This window comes from Condylura cristata, unplaced genomic scaffold, assembly GCF_000260355.1.
Source record: "Condylura cristata isolate star-nosed mole 26May11 unplaced genomic scaffold, ConCri1.0 scaffold00035, whole genome shotgun sequence".
Taxonomy (NCBI): Eukaryota; Metazoa; Chordata; class Mammalia; order Eulipotyphla; family Talpidae; genus Condylura; species Condylura cristata.
In genome coordinates this window covers 1,566,038-1,588,363 of record NW_004567136.1, presented here as the reverse complement: position 1 = coordinate 1,588,363, position 22,326 = coordinate 1,566,038, and the positions used below count along the sequence as shown (strand labels likewise).

General features: G+C 35.1%; 1 protein-coding gene across 2 annotated transcripts in view; it reads right to left on the bottom strand.

The window, feature by feature from the left end:
- ANKRD26 (ankyrin repeat domain 26) overlaps positions 1-22,326 on the bottom strand; it is a 53,673-nt gene that overhangs the window by 7,146 nt on the left and 24,201 nt on the right. Inside the window, exons 14-30 of one of the 2 annotated variants that reach the window (XM_012732768.1) lie at positions 22,104-22,202; positions 21,452-21,480; positions 21,289-21,361; positions 20,339-20,421; positions 19,197-19,348; positions 18,322-18,489; positions 17,365-17,398; positions 16,334-16,475; positions 13,069-13,282; positions 11,473-11,656; positions 10,838-10,975; positions 7,829-8,785; positions 6,401-6,553; positions 4,337-4,407; positions 3,902-3,995; positions 1,186-1,298; positions 71-200 (exon numbers count right to left, since the gene is read on the bottom strand). In XM_012732768.1, the coding sequence (XP_012588222.1) occupies positions 71-200; positions 1,186-1,298; positions 3,902-3,995; positions 4,337-4,407; positions 6,401-6,553; positions 7,829-8,785; positions 10,838-10,975; positions 11,473-11,656; positions 13,069-13,282; positions 16,334-16,475; positions 17,365-17,398; positions 18,322-18,489; positions 19,197-19,348; positions 20,339-20,421; positions 21,289-21,361; positions 21,452-21,480; positions 22,104-22,202 (2,834 nt within the window). Of the gene's footprint in view, positions 1-70; positions 201-1,185; positions 1,299-3,901; positions 3,996-4,336; positions 4,408-6,400; positions 6,554-7,828; positions 8,786-10,837; positions 10,976-11,472; positions 11,657-13,068; positions 13,283-16,333; positions 16,476-17,364; positions 17,399-18,321; positions 18,493-19,196; positions 19,349-20,338; positions 20,422-21,288; positions 21,362-21,451; positions 21,481-22,103; positions 22,203-22,326 lie in introns of both variants that reach the window. The other variant, XM_012732769.1, reaches the window with a different exon arrangement.

The following is a 22,326-nucleotide window of genomic DNA, read 5'->3' as shown; positions in this document are numbered from 1 at the left end:
CCAAGAATTGAGTGATGTATATTCCCCCAAACTCAGTGTTTTGGGGATATCAACACTAATTACACATTACCTTCTTTTTTAGTATATTAATCTGACTATCCATTTCAGTTGGATTGGCTGTCAAATCTCCATGGAAACTAAGTTCTCCACTTTCATAGTCATTTAACTTCCTTCTTGACATTTTTAGGAGTTTCTTAAATCTGCAGGAATATACAGAATGATAAATCAACTTCTAAAAAGTAAAAACTTAACATTTTTTCCATATATATAAAGTAAACAAGTCCATCAATTGTGATCCTCTCTCATTTGTCCCAATTTACCACAGTTAGAAAGCATACTATCTAAATTAGTCTTAGTAAATCACATAGGGAAGCATTTTATGACATTTATGGTAGATAAAAAGTTAATGTGGTAACAATATGACTTAAAAACAATTCATAGTCATATTTAGTATGTCAATATAAAGCTTAACCCAGTATTAAAAATTAGCTGTAACTCAGAAGTCATATCCAAGAAGAAGAAATTATGTTTACACATGATGTTTTGAAAAGACACAAGAATACATTTTGGTAAAAATTATTGACATCAATCTATATGAAGAAAAAATTCAATAGAAAGACAAAGAGGAAAGAAAAATCTTTCAAGTCTGAGTTGAGGAAAAAGAGGCAGAACTTTATAGGAAAGCAAACAGCAGTGACAGGTAATGTCTCCCCCAAACTGATTTATAAAGAGATGTAGAGCTCTTGCTAGCTAACAAATGAAAGTCACGCGGAAACTTCTGTATAATGATACATTCAATAACTAACAAAGCTACAAAGAAAGCATAAGCCAAGTCAAGGTAATTATTAATGTTATGCAACAACATGGATATCTTAGCTATCTAGGGACATGAATGCTAAAATGAGATGGCAATTAAGACACACGAGGCTACCAGAGGGAACTGAGCTTGCAGAAGTAAAAATTCAATGTAGAGAATGAAGAATGTAGTTGACATTTCAAGCAAAAGGCTCTGTCACTTAATATTTAATGCATTAAAAAAATTTGATTGTGTTATAAGTTTCTGAATTTAGGATTTTTTAATAATAATAATACAGACAAAGTAAATTTGTATTTATGTTTTAATAAAGCTATATTATAATTAAGCCAATTTATGGTTGAAATGGTATGAAATATTAAAAACCGTACCCAATAATCTCTTTTTCCAATTCACTGTTTTTCTTCATTTCTTGATCCAAATTATATTCCAAAGATTGCTTTAACTCCATATACTTTCTTAATTCTTCCTTTTCATCCTCTGGCTTTGAAAAACATATTTAAAAGAAAATTGTTTTTGAAAATCTAGAAACTTACTCATCTTAAAAATAATTTGACAGTTCATTAGTAATAAACAGACAGGTTTGTAAAATGTCATTTATAAACCTGATGTTTATTTCAAAAACAAGACTTTTCTTGAAACAACTTAAGTTGATTTGACATGTCCATTATTATTTTTTCTGGAATTTAAACTGCCAAAATTTGTTTAAAAGAGGTTTTCATACATAAAATACCAAGTGCTAATGAATTTTTAAAAAAGAAGTTTTAGAAAAGAATTTAGTTGTAGATACCCTAGAGACATTTCCACCAATGGTTCAATATATTTCAAGTTTTGTTAAATTACATCCTACCGACATAGTCTCTGGAGAATTCCCATGCAGTCCCATTATATTTATGATGGTCAAATGACTTTAGGATGAGTGAAAGACTCATTTTCTACAAGCAAACTTCTACAGGTTTCAAGTTCTCCTTTCCTGTTGATCACTTTTCTCTTTAAGTAAAATTTAAGTCTCCTTTAATTATGTAAAAGTGTAATTTTTGTTCAATTCTATAGTTTTTCTACCTGTCATGTTTCTCCCATTCCACTGGATTCTGATATACTTAATGTTATCCACAGATTCATCTTCTCCTCATTTATTCTCTTCTGTTACGTTTCAGTCTGATTTTCAATTCTACAGTTCCAATAAGAACTTTTTGCCAGTCATCAACATTATTTTTAATGTCCTGTTCTGTTTCACTTCTCAGCAACTGCTAACAATGACCAGTGTCGCTTCTGCTCCTGCAACCACGCTCATTTTTAGTCACTATGTTTAGTTCTTTTCCTCTCTTTTTAATTTTTTTAGAGTTCCTTAAATCTAAAGACTTTAAAAGATTCTCCAAACTACATTTCCAGACTTGATACACCTCCCCCGGCCTCTTACTGAAGTTCATCTGTATTTTTACTTCTTCTTTCTAGTTTGCTTCTCAGACACAATATCCTCAACCACATACTCATAAGCCATTGCACCAAATACACAGTGTGGATTATCTGTATAAACTGCTAATCTGTACATTTTAGATTGACCAGCATATTTTGTCTCAGTTTTCTTTTATTATGTATAAATTTTGCACAAGGGTCAGATTATCAACGCTCTTGATTTTCTTTCTAAATTACTTCCTATCTTACAGATGTTTTAGAAATCTTCTGAAGTTCCTTTCTGATGACTACTTGACTTTATTATTTGGAGCCTTGAGTAAAATACAGCTACCTCTCTCTTCCTAATCCAGATTATCCATCTCAATACTGTGTTAATCATATCTCTTAACCCAGGTCTGGAGACTCATGACATAATGAGAAACTTTTAGAGAAGTCAGATCTATTGATCGAGTCCCTGAAAACTGTCTCTTAATAGATTTTTTAATCACAGGACAGACCTTAAAATGACTAGTAATTTTATGCCATAATTCTAGCTCATTCCTATAGGAATCTGTAGAAAAATCACTCATCATTTTTTAATAAGTTGAATTATTTTTGGATATTCTTATATCTTCATTTTTGATACATTAATAATTTCTATGTAACACTGTACAGGGGTTGTCATTCACAGTCCACTCCTTAGGACACAGTGTCAATAAAGTATGCTAATATAATGTGACTAATATGTATGAATAACCTTCAATGTTTCTTAGACTACAAGATGGACTGCTCAGTAGGAGTGTTCTACATTCACTGCAGAAATCTACTTATCTACGTTGTCTCTAATGCATCTACCACACTGCTCCATGCTCCAACTGAGGGTTCACAATACAATCCAATCTTCTGACTTTAAGTCACAAGAAATCTCTCTCTCTAAAGGAGAGTAGATGACAGGAGAATCTTGTTCTGCTTGGTAAATAATCATATAGTTTTCACTATAGATCAATATACTGGCATCCTGCACTAAACACTGATCTTTTCTGAGACAGGATCATTACATTTTTGAAAGGCTGATTAGCTCAAGTAAATGGGAAAATATGTCTGCTGAACTATGCTAGAAACATGTGCTGACGCACTATGTTACTCTGTCAGTCCTGATTAAACAGTTTGTGTGTTTTCACTGGCATCTCTTTTCATTTTTAAAATCTGAAAAGGAGAAAAGTATGCCACTTTCAGAAAAATGCTTGCATAATGACATGCTATTAATTTTTGATGACTAGAACAAATTGCAACACTAAAAACAAATCAATGCCAAAATCTCACCAAAAGGTGTAGGTAACAAGAAAAATTCAGAATTCTAGATCAAAACATGATTCAAATTTGTAGGATTTTTTTTCAACATTCAAAATATTAGTAGAGATTCAAACAGGCGATTGTGTACAGTGGTCATGACAGCATCATCAGTAATAACCTTGGTTAATGGATAAGCAATGTAGCAATACTGCTTTTAGGCTAGTGCAAACTTTAGTAAAATCTTACTACAAAAGTTAACACATTTCCTCTACAAAGAGTAACTACACTATCAGGTACAAGCAGTAGCAACAGGAATACAATAAATAATTTTACCATGGAGACCTTTCAGATTATCCAAATCCTTTTTCAGTGTGACAGAAATTAAGAGACTTGACTTACTGGATTTGTATTTAGCAGAGTTTCTTGTAGCTGTTCAATTTTGCATGCTTGTTTTTTGACTGTACCTTTTAACTTGGCATTTTCTGTTTCAAGCCTAAAATATATATTTTAAAACATTAATTACACACATAGACAAAAGCAACCTCCTAATTTCCAGACAACTATCTGAGAGTGCAATTATATAAATTCTTAAAAATATGCAGAGTAGATGACTAGCTAAATGTGTCATTTTTCTACTTGTACTTTGTAAGTAATATACACAATTTAGAAAAAAAAAACACACACACAAAAGTTATACACTCCAAGAGTTAAGTGCTCAAAATTTTAACCAACTTAACACCAATATGTCAATAATATTGTAACATATAGTTCTTATATGACACAACTCATCTGCTTTATAAATATCCAAGTTCTTTGTGCTGCTTTAAAATTTACTTTTGTAATTGATCTTGCATCTTCTCAGCACATCTTACAGCCTCTGTATGTCCATCCTGTGCCTCTTGCAACTGAAATAAAGGAAAAATATTTTTTATTCACTCACTAATAACCTAGTACAAGTGTACCATTACAATGTTTTTTTAACTAAAACTTTATTGGAACACAGACATATGCTCTCATTTGTATATTGTTTCTGGCTACTTTTTTGCCATAAGAGCAGAGTTCAATTATTATGAAAGAGATCGTCAGGCCCACATTTATTATCTGGAAGAAAGTCACTGACATGGAAACACTGGACTTTCTTGCTAAATCAAAGTTCCCAAATCAATTCTTTCCGAGCAACTGTTAATGCCGGCTGCTTTGACCAGTTCTCTGATGAGTCGAGGTTACGTGACATGGTGTTTCAGCAAAGCCATTCCAAGTGTTACCCAGAGGCTAAGCTATTTAAGTCAGTAAAGTGAGTTCTGAATGCCTAGTGAAGGTAAACTTAGATTTCCTTTTCATACTGCGGGAAGAAAAAAGTTGATAGAACAGTTAATGCCTCTTTGGTCAAGTTGTTTTTAATTTCAAACTTAATTGGTTGAAAGACATCTAGAATAAAGCTTTATTCTATCAATGTCTCCAAGAAGAAATTATTGATGTAATATAAATACTTAATTTTTATCTCAACAACTGTCAAGTTAAAAATTTTTCAGTTTTTTTTTAAAGATATATTTATTTATGCCTACAGAAGTGGGGTACAGGCCAGAGGTGCAGGGACAGTGAGAGGATTCACCAGAGGCAGAGTGGGGAGCAGAACAGACAAATTAACAAAGTATAGTGCCGAGGACAGCAGTGGCAGGTCAGGAGAGGTCTGCCGCGCCATGTGGGTCAGCTCCCTGGCCGGGGATCCAACTCGTGCTGCCGTGGCTTCAGTGAGCTTTATAATGCAGTGCTTTAATCCACGGTGCCACCAGGGAGAGCCAAATTTTCAATTTTTATAAGATACTTTATCTCTCATGAAAAATATTTAAAACAATATGAAATTAAGGGTTAAATATTTTGCACAGTCTATCTGACATGCACAGAAGAGAATACGGTCAGTAGGAGAATGCTTCATGCACAAGGACAGATGAGCTAGGCCAGAAGGAAGGCAGCATTAAATAAAAGAAAATGAAGACAGGAAGGACATCGTGAGTTCAGGCTAACAGGAGGAGAAGGCAGTACAATTAATCAGAGGCTAAAATCCAATGTCAGAAAATGAAAACATACATTCACATAATAACTTGTAAATGGAAGTTCACAGCAGCATTTTTAAAAACCATCGGGAAAATAAAATAAGAAAGGCCCATTAACAGAGGACTAGACAGTGTTTTAGCAGCAGAATAGGATATTAGTGTTAATTAAGTGAGAGAAGCTGCATATTGCATGATCTACTAACACAAGATAGTCTGCAGCTCAGGGGACGTCCTGGGCTGGGGAGGGCAGCTAAGGGATGCAGGCTTCTTTCAAGGGTGATGAAAATGCTCTAAAATGGATGGCCACTTCCCAGCTCTCTGAATATATGAATAGCTACTGAATTGTACATTTTAAATGACTGACTTGTATGACATGTAATTATATTTTAAAGCTTTCTAAAAATGCCAATGGCAGGCAGTTCTCCTAACTCTCTATTTTCAATGTACCTACTGTATGTGATCTTTTATGCGTTTTTACAACATATCTAAAATGATTAAATATATATATATATATACAGTTTATATTCATTCACAAAAGATAGGGAGAAAAGACAACTTCCTGAGACATTTAATTAAACATTGTCCTGTGACTTATCTTGCTTGCCTCATTGTAGTAATAAAGATCACTAAAAAATAGTTTAGTAGAAAAAAGCCTCTCAATTTCTATGAGGAATGATAAATAAGTTTCAACTGTAAAATATGCCAGAATGAAGTCAGAGCTTACCAAATACATTACAAAGAAAATGAAAAAAAGGAAAGCTGTCCGTGAAAATCAGTACCTGACAACATCGTGTTACGTAAACCTTTAGAGATTAACTATTAACATATTAATCTTCATACATACTTGACTTCTGATTTGACTTAATTTCTTCTTTAAATCCTGTATCTCCTCTTCTAAATTAACACGGTGGTGTGCAGTAACCTCCAGCGAAGCCTCTGCCATGGCTTGCTTTTTTAGGGTATCAGCCAGTTCTTGTTGAAGTTGTCTCACATCTACCTAATGAGACACATCTATGACTGATTTTATAAATCACATTATTAAGTCATGCTAATAGTATGTAATGCTAAGCCATGTAACATAGGGAGAGATCACCACTCTCATCTTTCCTTCATACGGACAATTTCTGTTTACTGAATTTGGTGAAAGACACCGGAGGTGCCATTCTCCAGCATAAGCCTCAGCATGTTAATGGATTCAGCTCCACCATCCACTCTCCCCCGGGGCCAATTTGCAAAGCATGACGACTTACAGAAGTTCCAGAGGAGATAAGCATTCAGAAATCGCCTAGTGGTGGTAAGTTTCATATTGCTGAACCTCTTCCCTCTTTGTATTAGGAAATAAATTGTCTTCATGGTTCCTCACATAGTCAGTCACCTGCTCAAATCCTTCTAATGCATTTCTGTCTCAGAATAAAAATGAAGCCATTCCGATGGCCTCCAAGCCTCGAGGTATAAACCCTGGCACCACTTCCCTCTCTGACAGCAGCCGCTCTACTCTCTCCTACTTACTCCATTCCTGCTGTACATAAGTCCGAGACCCCCAGTGCCAAATTAGCAAATCACATAGCAGTACAATTCTGTTAGTGTTGAATAAGCTTATGACCAATTAATAATAACTGAGAATTAATAATAACTTTGAATTGAGAATTATGAGTGACTTACTTATAAAAATGTTCAAAGTAAATTAAAAAGAGTAGTTGGGAGAATAAATCAAATAGTAATTTGCTAAAAACCACATTTATCCTAAATTACAATGAAAAGTAGATAGATGCCTTTAATGAATTGAGTGGTCTTAAGAATCCATGATTTGAGATCAAAATTTTCCAAAGTGAAATCAAATTGACATTAACAAACACACACACGTAAAATATTAAAAGTTACTTAAGGAAAAGTACAATGAAAAATCTGGAATTAACTGTCAAGGCAGTCCACTTAACTGAATCTGAATTCCAAAACAATCGTTTTATTATGAGCATTTACATTTATCAGCTTCATCATTGTCTTAAAATTTTGTTGACAAATTAAAATAACTATTTTAGCAGTATAAGACAAAATTGTTAACATCAGTGCATATCTAGTAACAATTTACAAATAACCCTCTTAAAGTATCATAGGTGGTGAAATGTCTTTAACAGTCTAAAGAGCACCTGACTGGTCTAACTTTTATTTGCTGGATACATGGTATGCTTTTAAGCTGATAGAACAAATACACTGATTACTTTGAATTTTCTTTCAAGAAGATTGAAAAATATTTCTCTTTCTGGATACTTACTTCTCTTGCTGCTTTCTCATTTTCATACTGATACATCCTTTCTTTTAAATGATTGCATTCAGTGATTAGCTCCTTATTCCTTTCTTCTAGCATAAGACCTTGTTTTTCACTTTCAGCTTGAAGTCTTTTTACCACATCCTGAAATTGGTCCTGGATATTCATTACCAACTTTTCTTTAATGTCATTTTTGTGGTGAGCATCATCCAGTTGCTGTAGAAGCAACATATTTTCACTTTGTAGCTGAGACAATCTCTCCTCTAAGGATTCCTGCTTTCCAATGTATTTATTCACTTTACCTTGTTCATTTTGATACATCTGTTCAATCTCCTTCTTCTGACTCTGTGTTTGGTGTAGGTCTCTTTGTGCCCTTTCTAAAACCAAAGTCTTTTCTCTGAGGGCATCTCTTGTATGATGGAGTTCAATTTCAAGGTTATTAAGTTTACTCTCAGCTTTTGAAAGTTCCTGAGAAAGAATCTCATTGTTATCTTTTAGGTTAGACACATCAAAATTCATTTTGTCCTGTAAACGAAGCCATTCATCTTTTGCCCTCTGGAAAGTGAGTTCTAGGTCTCTCTTGGATGTCTGACTTTCATCGTGATCGTGTATGGCTGAAGCCAGTCTAGAATGGAAGGATTCAATTTCTGTTTCCAGTCTGTCTTTGTTTTGTTTTTCATTCTCCAGTTTAGAGCTTAGCACTGAATTCTCAGTCTTCAGAGCATTAAGCTGTCCACTATATTGGGATATTGTTTTTGTTAATGTTTCCTCATTCAATTTTATTGTCTTCAGTAGATCATCATTCTTTTCTTTTATAATTTCAATGTCCTCAAAATATTTATTTTCCTTTTCCTGGTTCTGACTTCTTATTGTATCTATTGCCAACTTTAGCATGGCGATTTCATCCTGCAACATGTGGTTTTTATGCACCAGGTCTTTTTCTTTTTCATAAATATCAGAAACCTAAATAAAACACAAGAGACTTCTAGCTAGCACTCAATAAAATGTCACGTCATGACTTTCTCTGAAATTAAAAAAAAAATATTACACAACCACAGATGCCTGAAAGTTCAAAAATTGGCAAAGAATCCAAGAAAGTGAAAAAAAATTGAGTTTTTAAAAACCTCAAAGTTGGAATGAGCTTTTTCTAAATTACAACAAACCCAGAGGCAGAAATGAAGATTAATGAACATATTAGGACAGGGTAAACATCCTAAAACTCTTTTTAGCTAATATTCATTCCATATATTTTCCACTGTTCTAACATTCTTATAGTCAGTTATAAAGATGAAAGTTACTGGTAAATCTAGGCATTGTACTAATGATTTCTATCTATCTATCTACCTATCTATCTACCTACCTATCTATCTATCATCTAGCTATCTAAATGAATTAAGTTATCACAGTTCTAGAATGGAGAGGTATAAAGAAAGTTTGCAGATTCTTCCTACTTTACCACGAGTGCTTTCTTATTAAATCATAACTATTACTCTAACATAAATATAAAAAAAGCTCTCTAATTCAAAATAAAATAGGGAATATGGAAAAGTGGGGTTAGATACAGGTAACTCCAGTTAACACACCATCTGGCCACGAGCGGGTCCCAGGCCCAAGAAGACGTGATGGAAACTAAGAGACTGTTTTCTGTAAGTGCTCTGCTTATATCCACCTGTTCATTCACTGTTGACACTGTTCCACGCATACTGTGTGTGCCCATGAGCAAGCACCTTTCCCAGGCATATGGGGTTTACCAGCAGCCCTGATCAACACAGACCCTCCAGCATCAGGGAAGATGAGACTGCTCTACCCCGCAGCACCCAGGCATCTCAAAGCAGGAGACAGGGTCCTAGAAGATGTCTTAAACATGGCCTTGGGCTCCTCTCAGGGAATCAACCTAGAGTCCTGTCCAGGGGCCATTACCTTGCATTTTTTGAGTAGACACTGATAAACCTTGTCTGGTTTATCAATGCCTTGTGCTTGTTGGTGAATTCCTTCTTTCAAGGGCAAAAAACCCATGCTGTTTTGGGTCAGGGTCTGCTACATAAACACTAATGGTAAATGAAGTAAACTTTAAACAACTTTCTGAAAAAATCATGAAACTCTTTGCTGCTGCAATACATTTTGTTTTTTTAATTAGTAAGGAATATGAAATGGGGGAAGCATACACTGAACTGATTGACTAGGAATAAAGTACTGTTCAGTAAATGATCCAAAAGTATAAACTATGTTGAATCATTATTTTCTAAAGTTCCTTTTACTAAAATAGAGCACTATTTGGAGCAAACTGTTACTTTTTTCAAAAGCAGGAGAATTATCCAAAACATAGTCCCTGAACTTGTTATACTTTTTCTCCTTATCGTAAGTAGAAGTAATTAACTAATTTCTAATAATATATCAAAGGAGTAACAAAAGTTCTGAGATTATAGAAAGTTCACCAATCCCTACAGAAAACATTAAAAGCCTCTCCTTTGGGAGACATTTGCAAATGTGATGACTCAACTACTGCAGACGAGTACATTTGAATTAAGCATATTATCTTACTCAATGGCCCCAAAATGCCAAGAATTTTATTGTCTTACCCAATGGTCCCAAAATACTATGAAGACTATTATTTTAATCAGTGTTCCAAAAATAATGCCCCCCCACACACACATATAAACATCTATTTAAAAACCCTCCCTGGTGGCACAGCACTATGAAGCTATATAAAACCACTGAAGCACAAGTTTGGTCTCCAGCCAGGCAGGTGACCCACATGGCACCGCAGACCTCTCCTGTCTCACCCACTGCTCCCCCGAGCAGTGTACTTCATCAATCTGATTGTTCTACTCCTCTGTCTCTGGTGAATCCTGCACCACCCCTGCACCTCTGGCCTGTACCCCAGTTTTGCATGCATGAATAAATAAATCTTTTAAAAATCCTCCATGTTTTGCATGTTGTATAGTGTTGAATTTTAAAATATATTTCCATACAAATACATACACATTCATATTTAAAAATGACTAAAGAACATACCTCAGAATTTGTTTTCTTATGAGCCATTTCTATCTCCTTTTGTTTGCAAAGGAGATTGTTGAGAATTCCATCTTGGGATATTCTGGCATTCTGTTCTCGAGAGAGCTGTCTCTGAGTGTCATTTCTCTCTTCTACAACCTAAGACAAATTTCATTAAGCTTTTGGTCTCATGCCATTAAAAGTAAAGTCAAAAGCTTAAGAGCTTTAAAAAAAAATGTTCAAAGGAATTAGTTCTTTAAAGTACAAGGATCTCTATTTTACAGAATAACTCAAATGGAACTTAAAGGAGGTTAACTTTGTATTAACACACATATATAGGCACAAATAAAAAAGTCAAATGCTTCTACAGAATATTTAACTAGCTCCACCATGGTACTGAGGCAATTGATGTATTTTAAGAAAAACCAAAATTAACTTGCAGGTTAATGATGAAGTTGAATTTACCTTTATTCCTACATTCAGAAAATATAAAAGTATCTATTGTATTCTTTGAACTGCAGTACATTAATCATTTTGGCTATTAATGACATAGTTCATGTTTTCGGTTTGTTTTTAAATCAAATAATATACACGAAATGAAAGTATACTATATGTAATAATGACAAAATATCAATGTCTCACCAAAGGCTAATTACCTGATTCAAATTATTTCTTAGTGTCCTCAATTCCATGTCTTGTGTTCGAAGATTAAGCTCAAGTTGTTGTTTCACTTCAACTTCTTTATGATATTGCTCTTCTTTTCTTTTTAACTGCTCCCTAATTTTTTCACATAGTGTATCTGAATTTCTTCTTTTTACTTCTTCTTGTTTCAAGGTAAACCTGCAGTTAAATATGCTTGCCTTAAAATTCATTTTGTTAAACAGTAAAATGTTCACTTCATGATCTATTTCTAAATATGACTGAACCATGTTGGTTTGTTCAAATGGTTGGTTTGTTAACCTAATAAAAGTTCTATATTAAATTAATTTTTTCCAGATTACAAATTTTTTGCTACAATCTCTTCCAAAAGACTGTATACATCTTGAAAGATAGCAGTAAAAACACATACTCCTACTTAGTACATCTTATTTAATGGCAATTCTGTTGTAAGAAATAAATTTTGAAATTATTCAGTAAAGTCAGACCTTTTCTACACAGTTGAAATTTCCTCTACCATCTGGACAGATAACTTAGTTACTATAAAAAGAGAATGTGTTGTTCATGAACAGGTTTACAAATTCACTAGAAAAAAAGCTCAGCTTCCCAAAATGACGTGGCAGAGGGCAGCACCTGCGGGCACCTTTTACACCAACAAGCTCTGCGAAGACTCAGCCAGACCGGCGGATGTGCTACTGTCTCCTCCCTGCTCTTGACAGCGCTTGGAACACTTCAATATATCTTGTGAGTCTGCGCTTTCAATGCAGATTTTAAAACTTATTTTCTATGTAGGAGGGCTAAGTTAAATAATCAGTAACCACCTAAGCCTTTTTACCTTTTCATTCCATGCTTTTAATAATAAAATGTATACATTTTTTAAAAATGTGTCTTGAGAAAATTTGCCATTTCACATGCTATTGGTGGAAATGTAAATGAATATAAAGTTTCTTGAGGACAGCTCGGAAATTTGATGTAACACTGGTTTAAAACACTGTGTACGACTCAGGGGAACAGATTCACACTCCCTCAGATGTACATCGCCACACCCCACCACCACCAGCTGCCACTGGGCCCTCCCCACTGTGTTCAGATTCCCACGCTCCCCACTTCCAGGAGCCTCCATTCCGCAGTCCAGGAGGAGCCTAACTCACAGTTCTAGCTCCTGACTTAGTTTTGTCATTTCCTTCCTTTTGTCTTCACAAACATTTTTTAAAGTATTTATTTTTAATTAACAGCATATTAAAGAATTCAAAGAAAATATTATTAGAAGCAGAAACAGATTTATATAGGAGACATAAGTCCTTCTATTACTAACAGAGAATTTAAAAATTGAAATTCAATGTTAGATAACTGAGGCTTCCATTTGTTGGCCTTCCATATGCTATTCAAATTATGACATGGAATAATACACATTTAATTATTAGTGAAGAACCTGCTGTATTATTTAGAAGATTTTCATATATCATAATACTAGTAAAGCTTTCTCCCCCATAAAATCCCAGAAGGTAAGTTAGCAAGTATAAAACTTCTGCTACACATGTGTAGTATAAAAGTTAATAGCTCAAATATTTCTTTAAAACTAGAATGCTCAATACCTCAAACTGCTGAGTTCCTGTTTCCATTCCACTGTTTGATGCTCTAACTGTGATTTTATTTCTTTTGTTTCTGAGAGCTCCTTTTGTAGCTCACTAATCTTATTTCTCATTTTTTTAATTTTTCCTGAAAGCAGTTGACAGTGATTTTTTTTAAGTTCTATTAATCTTTCATATGAAAGAACTGTATCCTGGATTTTCAATAAGCTCACAGAATCTGTATCAGGGAGAAAACAAAAAGAGAAATAAGTGTATAAGTACTTTTGTTGTATAAAGGATATTCATAATCACTTACTGATATATTTTCTAAGCACATGTATTGAGTAGCTACAATGTAGAAGACATTAACCCAACTCTGTAGGTAAAATAGACAAGAACCTTGGGTACTGTTTAGCTAATGCCTAATGGCAGAGGAAGACATATAGCATGATAGTTATAAGTCTGACAGACACTGTAAGCAAACAGAATTTTATGATCACATAACAGAACATGGCCTAGACTGAGTCCAGGGTTGCTATCCTTGAGGAAGAGTTGGCTATCCTGAGAAATGAAGGGTAAAAAGGAAGCAATTAAGCAAAAGAGAAAGAAGAACAGCCTAGGAGTCTACAGCACATGTTGAAGTTCTCTGGCAATCTGCTTCTAGCCAGCATGGAATAACGTGCTTCCTGTTATTTGAAATAAGCAAAAACAAGACAGATAAAATATATTAAAAATAATTTTCAAGCTAAAGAACTTCAGGCAGTGAAAGACAATTTCTGAAGTTAGTGTAATGAATGCCCCAGCTCACTGCCTTCAAGAATTTCCAGACCCTATCATAGGGAGTAGGCACTGAGGTGGCCTGATGAAACAGTCTTGTGGAAACAAGGGAGATGGAGATCACAGCTCACAACACTGGAGAGAAAGAATCTCAGGGATTTGCAGAGGGATCTCTGGGTCTTCAGCAAAACCAGTGAGTAGCGCAGGTAGCTTTGTGAGGGAAGAACCAGACACCAGTGGGGAAGAGGATCAGGAAAGAAGAGGCTCCACTAGCCAGGCTGGACAAACTCCCATGTCTCGGCTGAGCACTGCATCAGAGACACTAACCCAGTTATAAGAGCAAGTCCAGGAGCTTCAGGCATGTTGAAAAGTGACTTAACTGTGTCCTAAAATAAAGCTCCAAAAGAGAAGGCAGCTATTTTTAAAAAACAAATAGCACTTCTACTGCTGCAATTTAAAATGTCAAAGATGAAACACTCTGGTGGGGATAAACACTTATGAGACATTACAAAATAAAAAATTGTTGGGGACCGAGGCTGGCATCTTGCATCTGTCAGCATCTTGTGCCATAAAAAGGCTACAACAAACATAAAACTAAAGTGGCAGCAAAATAGAAGCTATAACAGTTTAAGGATCTAGGGTAAAGGCCGTGTTGTGGTGCGTTCCCCTCTCACTGGGATGTCGGAGGTCTGCCGGACAATCTCGGCCAGAGTCCCCGCTGTAGTCCTCAGTGAGTTGGAAGCTTCCGAGAAGGGGGACTTACCCGTAGGAGAGGTCAATTCCGCTGATCAGGCAGCGAAGAAACAGGGTCTGCAGACGTAAAACACCTTCAAAAATCTTCATAAAACGGGGGGGCTGAGCCCGGAGGACTGTTAGGCAAGAGAGCTAACAGTAGATAAAGAAAAACTGGTAAAACTTTATAGGGCCTAGGCCCGGGGAATTATTGGTCAGAAAAAGAGAAGGAAACCGATAACCGGTGAGAGAAAGAAAATCGCCGGTGAGCCTGGCGGCCCCACGTTGGGCGCCACTTTGCGGGGGACCTTGACCAGCAAGGCCGGAGAGTCGGGGCCCCAGGTCCGGCGAACAAAAGAATCAGTCACACGCGTGTAGCAGAACAAAGAAAGAGCTCTTTATTGGGTTTTTACCTCAGCTATATACAAGAGGAGAGGGATGCCAGAAAAGGAGAAGGCCAATAGAAATGCAGCATGTTTTGGTGGCAGTTGGTCTCGCGAGGGGCGAAAGTGGGCGAGAAAAGAAAGAGGAAAGGGAAAAGGTGGGGGCAGGGAGTTCTTCCCACATGCCTTTTGCAACCCGGATGTTTTTCTCTATCCGGACTCCATTTCACCTTTTTATGGCGCAAGATGCTGTCAGACGCAAGATGCCGGCCTCGGTCCCCAACAAAAATGAGTATGTATGATACAGATGAAATGTGAGAAAAATACAAATGGCTAACACACAATTCCCCAAGCATCAGGAGAAAGAGAGATTAAAAAATACTTCAAGAAAAAATGGCCCAAACTCCCCAGAGTTAGTGAAGCCTATTGATCTAGAAAGGATCTGAAATGAAAGTAAACTATTGCAGTTTTCTCACAGTATACATGATATGGTGAAGTATTACTTGAACATAAACAGTAATGACCTACTCATAAACTATAAACCCTAAAGTAACCACTAAAATAACAAAGGTGATATAGCTCATAAGCCCAAAAGAAATCCAAGAGCATGATGACAGATTGAAGCCAACTCTGTCTCAATATCATGTTATGTGTGAATGGTCTGACTGTCTCAGCACACAACTTCCACACTCCGTATCAGATGTGACGTGGTCATACGTCAAAATGACCCCAAATGTAAGACCACAAACTATAAAACTTGTAACAGGTAGCATATTCTTTGTGAGCTGGTATTAAGCTACGTTTTCTTAAAATGAACACCAAAAGCAAAAGCCATAAAAAGAACAGATAAATCAGACATTAAGCATTTTTGCTCTTCAAAAACTAAAAAGAATGAAAATAGAAACTAAATGGGAAACAAGTGGCTGTGCAGTGTACATCCCTAAACCATAACAAACAGGAGTCTTCTCACAAGAAAGAACCACATGGCAGTGCCTGAGACACAACTGGACAAGAGCTGCAGAGAACTGTGGCCTTTCACCTTCTACCAACTGGATTTGAAGGAAGGGGGTTAACATGATGAGATCTGAAGGTATGAAAATATATCACAATGAAGGTTTTGGAAAGTGGAATAGCAGGAGAACATTCTGAGTTATTTCAAATTCTATGAAGGAAAAACAGAAACACAACCTTGAGTAAAGACTTGGAAAGAGCAGCAAGACTACAATGAGAATTTCCATCACTCTTTGGCTGGGTGTATACGATAGTCTTCATTTCATCTTAACATACAGCATTTCTGAGATGAATAACATATTAAATACTAGATGGTACAATACTAGACAAATTGTGGATAAATCCCACAGTGTAAAGAAAAAGACTTTATAGTCATCAACTCCTACCTTTACAATCCATGCTAAGTTGTTCAATTAGCAACATACAATTCTTATAATTAGAGTAAGGTAAGTCACAGTCTTCTGAAGCTGTTTCAGATGACTGAGTTAAGTCCTCAAAGTTATCCACAGAATTAATTTGCTTCTTGACCTACAAATAAGTAATAACATTTCAAAATAGTCCCAAAATATTTATAAAATATACTAAAAATACAAAGGTGATAAACATCCATCTTCTATAAGAGCAAAAATGGATGTTTTTCTTAGAACTGTTTTTTTATCAAAAGACTATTATCTATAATAATTAGTGTTTTACATTTCTCAAAAGATTATTTTTACATAACTAAAAATAGTTTACGTAGGGGGCCTTCCCTGGTGGCGCAGCGGGTTAAAGCACAGCACTGAGAATCTAAAGCCGCTTCCGCATGAGTTCGATTCCCGCCTGCCTCGGAGGTGACCACATGGCGTGGCAGACCTCTCCTGACCCGCCCACTGCTCCCCTCAGCAGTGTACTTCGTCGATCTGCCTGTTCTGCTCCCCACTCTGTCTCTGGTGAAGCCTCTCACCGCCCCTGAGGCTCTGGCCTGTACCCCAGCTCTGTATGCACAAATAAATAAATCTTTAAAAAAAAAAAACTTAAAAAAAAAATAGTTTACGTAACTCAAAATAAACCTCTCTGAAGTTTAGGAAGACTTTCTATTTTTCACTCTACCTTTTCTAATGTATTTCTTTTACTACAAAATAATATATTTTTTAAAGATTTACTTTTGTTTATTTATGCATACAAGAACTTGGGTGTAAGCCAGTGGTTCAAGGGGTAAAAGGACTCACCAGAGACAGAGACAGAGTGGGGAGCAGAATAGGCAGACTGACGGAAATACACTGCTGAGGGGAGCAGTGGGCAAAACAGGAGAGGTCTGCTGTGCCAAGTGGGTCAGCTACCCTGGCTGGGGATTAAACTCACATTGCAGTGGCTGGCAATAGCTTGACTGTGCAGAGGTCCCAGAACAGCATTGTTTATAATTTAATTTTTACTGTACCTTGTTCTTTTCTTTAGATGTTTTCTTTATAAGCCTAAAAAAGTAACCAAACAATTATTTCAGGCAAATGTTAACTACTTTAATACAGAGAATAACAGACTAGCTTTTTATATAATATCTGAATTGTAATTAATTAATTTCTTAGAGGTGGGATTAAGCAATAAAGTATAACATTAATGAACAAAGAAAACGAACTACAAATAATACAAACAAATTGTTAAATATAAATCAAGCTGACAGAAGAGACTGTCACCTGCATAATTTGATAAGGATGAAATATACTATGTCTTTTATTGTAGTTTCCAATAAAAACAAGTTTTTATAGGCACCAGAGATTAAATTCTATTAGTATGGCCTTGGTATTTATTATGATGATTTTAAAAATTTTTATATGATAATATGATTTTTAAAGTAATCATCTGCATATTCAGTTACATGAGAATATGTCACTTTGGAGCAGATTCTGAACGACAATCTCTTATGTTAAAACTAGAAGCATTGTGGATAACTAGCTTACAATCATCTTTAAAAGATAATGTAGTACAATCAACAATTTTCTAACATGGGAAATATAAAATCAAATTTAATAAACATGTTCTTCTCTACTACATCATTTCCAAGAGCATAAGTAACTAATATAAGAAAGAAAACTCCCTTGAACACCATGTTGTTCTACAGTTATCCATTTTTCTACTGTCTTTCTCAGTAAATATTCTTTTATAAAGGAGCAGTTCATGCTCATGAACTGTTTTGGCAGTTCACCAGAATCTGGCCAAAAGACAACTATTTATTGAAACATTCTCATAATTGTAAGCTCACAACAGTGTTTCTCTGATATTCTTTAGAACTCTTTTGTCTGGGACTATACACTACATTATAGCAGTTGTTTCATTTCCAGAAAAAAGCAGTCACTGCTAATATTCTTATACTTGGAAACAAAGACTTCACAGATTGTACCTTTCATCATTCTGATCTACTTCACTTAAGCTGCTGTCATCATTCACTTGAAACACACCCCCAGTCAGGGAACCAGCCTTTGCAAACATTGATGCAGTCACAGGTTCTTTGACTGTCCATTTTTCATTTTCATTTTTCTTTACTTCTTTCATAGGCAAGGCAGGACCACTACTTTTAAAAATCCATCAAAAAGACAATATTTAGATAACTCTCCTGACAAATACATTTTTTACAGCTCCAACATTTATCTACATTAACTTGTCTATTAATTCACAAGGAGTATGAAGTACCTGTAAGCAAGGAAATATTCTTGCTTCAAAAACAGATATACAATTAGGATATAACGTGTTAAATGAACACAAAAGAAGGCTTCAAGAAGAGGGAAGGCAGAGGAGGTCACCAGGAAAAGAAATGTGTGAGAAAAAAACATTTTGCACAGAGAGTCTTTAAAGCACAAAGACTAAGAGAATAAAATTCACAGAATTTTATGTGATAGAATTTCAGAGTGATGACTCAAGAAAGACACTGTGACAGGTCTTGACCACTACCCCTCACAAGCTTGAAGGCACTACCTAAGGAAATGACTCTTGGACATTGGAGCACTAATTAAATCAGCACAGTATTTTTCATATTGCTTTAAGATACAATAATGCTTAAGTAAAATTATTTTCAAAATAGCTTGAGGTACATATAACATGAAAGAAGAAGTCAGAACTATCTTGGGTGATGAAGGCAATCTTACTTTTAAAGTAAGGCTGAATGGCTCGCATAAAAATATAAGATCTGGTAATAGTCACTACATAAGCTCAAATTAGAGTTTGTTTCGTGAGAAAATAACAAGTACCTTCTGCTAAATATACTCTAAATAGGTTTACCTATCAGAATCTTCATTTTTCACAACAGGAAAGTGCTGGTCATTGGTTTTCCTATTCTTTATGTGCTGAGTTAATCCCCGGTCAGCAGCAACACATATGTTTTCTGAGGATTGTATTTCACTATTTTTGTGCATCTCATTTTCTTCTTCAACCTTGAGTAAAAGTTTGATATTAAGGAAATTACTATTACTTTACTGATTAATAACTTTGTTTTCATTAGTTTTATCTTCTGACTAGTGGTTGTGATTTTAATCAATACAGATGCTTTGTATGCTTCCTTTGTTTTCATCTTTACAGATCAGATTTTTGTAAATTCTGCTTCATTCTGACTAAAGAAAGATCTTTCCAAAATTCCTACAGGGATTTACTCAAATTTGTGCTCTTATTCCCATCCACTTTTCACTTCCCAATATTTTTACCCTGCCATCTGATTAAAGAGACAAGAAACAGAGATTTGAGCACTGTAGCCTCATTCATCTTTACCATCTTTAAACAACCAAGTTAATATACACCAATGACAGCAGATTAAGATGTTTTTAATATGTACTCATTACCCACACTGAGAGAGAAAATTATTACCTGTACCCGAATAACAAAAGCCCATCCTTACAAAATATGATTCTCTTAATAGGCAGTTACATTATTTCTGACCCCACATACTCTCTGAAATCAGACTCCAAAGTCAATTGCATAGAGAGCACAAGAGAGTAAGTCTTTCACCTTGACACTGGTGGCTGGCAATACGAAACTGCAAATTTTGAATCACTGGGAATGATTACTCATTTTACATTTTTCCAACTCAATGGACATCATTGTTTTATTGTTCATAATTTCAACAGATTATCATATGATTCTACAGTTGATTTTTATCTTGTTAGTCATGTAGAGAAGTTATAAAAATGGAAGAAGCAAGTAATATTCAGGAATTTTTTTTCTTAAATCCAAGGATAAAGTTTAGATATGTTACCAGACTCTAAAGACATTTTAAGATTTTAATTAGTTCAATATGTTCAAAATTAAATGTTAAATTCTGATCTATTAAGTCTAAAAAACTAGTCCAAAAATAATTTATTTGTGTTATGCTATGTTTAAAGAATAGAAAAGAATATTAAACCAGAAATTAGGCATACATTTCTACATACCAGTGGGTGTTCATTTTCACTTCCATCAAGCCTTTCTTGATCTTCCTCTGATGTCATTTCTAGGTCTAGTTCTGCTGACAAATCTATATATGTAGTTAAAACAAACTCCTTAGATCACTTAGGCAAAAGCATAATGTATTGTTGAGATTTCAAATTAAGCTTAATGTTTAACTTAATTGAGGCTTCTTACATCATTTCTAATTATCTAAAACTCCAAGATCATTTGGGAAAATCTGATTAATAGCAGGCACAAACAATTCAAGAATTCATTCACAAATTTACCCATTCAACCTCACCGAGAAAAAACTGTATACGAAACATAGTTTTAAAGTGTATCTTACTAACACATAAAGCCACACTACTACAACATTATTCACAATTTCCAAAATTACGGTTGATTTTTCTGCCTTAATTGGAAATGTTTCTTCCAATTCCTTTGCATCTTTTTGACTCAGTCTGCTATGTTAGGTCCTCCTTGATGATGACTCTTTTCCTAAATAAATAGATATCTCTTTCCTTGGGGCTGCCTAGTGCTTTATAAATTTTTCTTGTGCATCTTCACCACTTGAACTGCAATTTATTTCTTTACATGTCTATCCCCTTTAATCTTACAAAGTGGGGATCAATCTCTTGGATCGCCCTTATATAAAGAAACTATTTTGTTCAATAACTATTATTTGAGTTCATGCAAAGCACTATAGCTTTTTTGGAGACAATACCTGAAATGAGACTTAAAGTCAGCTGGCCAGACTCAAAGGGGTTGGGGCAGGAAAGGAGAAGGACATTTAAGGCTATAGCAAGACAGGGAGAGAATCACACAGCAGGTTACACATTTGTCTAAAATACCAGGAGGATGAAGAAGGCACTGATCATCAGCAGTTTAGAATTCTAGAGCAAAGGGCAAACAGAAAAAAAGACTAAAGATGTTAAAAATGGGCTGCAACACTTACCTGATTGAAATGTTTGCACATCCTTCACTCCCACCACCTTTTTAGGAACAGCATTTTTCACTTCAATGGTAGGCTGAGCAGATTTTGAAACAAAATGATTAATAATGTCCATTTTATATCATTTGTAGTTAGTAATTCACAATGAAAAAGTTAAGGTTACTACCTTCAAGTGAGGATATTTTTCAGGAGACTCTGAAAAGGAAGAGGGACACACGATCAGTCATACGTAAATGCGAGTGCCAGCTAGCCACTCATGCAGTTAGTGTCAAGCTGAATCCTCATGCTGGCCTGGGAAATGACCACATCAGGTATGGGGTGGCTGGCTGTTGGTTAGGGTAACCACAGGCAGAATGTGAACCCATTATCACACTGAATGAAAAAGAAGACTATAGGTTTAACAAAACATGCAGTTAGTATTTCAAAACTTCAGATTAAGTTTTATGTGATTATAGCTAAAATAGAAAAGCATAATATCTCAATGTGAACATGCTGATTAATCATGAGAATAAACCATGACCCTGACAGGAGACATGTGAGAGCTGATGGCAGAATGAAAACAGCATGGGTTTAGTGCAAGACATCAGAATCACGTCAACCATTATACTACAAGTATTTCATATTATCATTCTCTTATCATATATATTATTTTCATGTTGTATCTGTAATTTAGTCTATAATATAGAAAGTACACAACTGTGATGACAGTTCAGTTGACTGCCATATTTTTCTCTCTTTAGAGAGAGTGTTAAGAATTGATCACTGTACTTAACACTTGTAGAATAATAGTTAATAAAAATATTCACATTTTTCCATACCCAGGTGGGCTACTGGAATGCCTACATTTCTTGTGTCCTCTAGTTTAGCCATCTTAAAGTTTGTTGATCCACTCATGCAAGAAGGTATATAAAACACATCTAAGAAATAATGCATATAAACTTTGAATAGTAAAAAAATGGCTAACAAAAACGAAAAAATTGCAAGAAAATTATCAGATACCTTAAATCTTCATATTTCAAAGTCAAGGTAAGGTTTACTGAA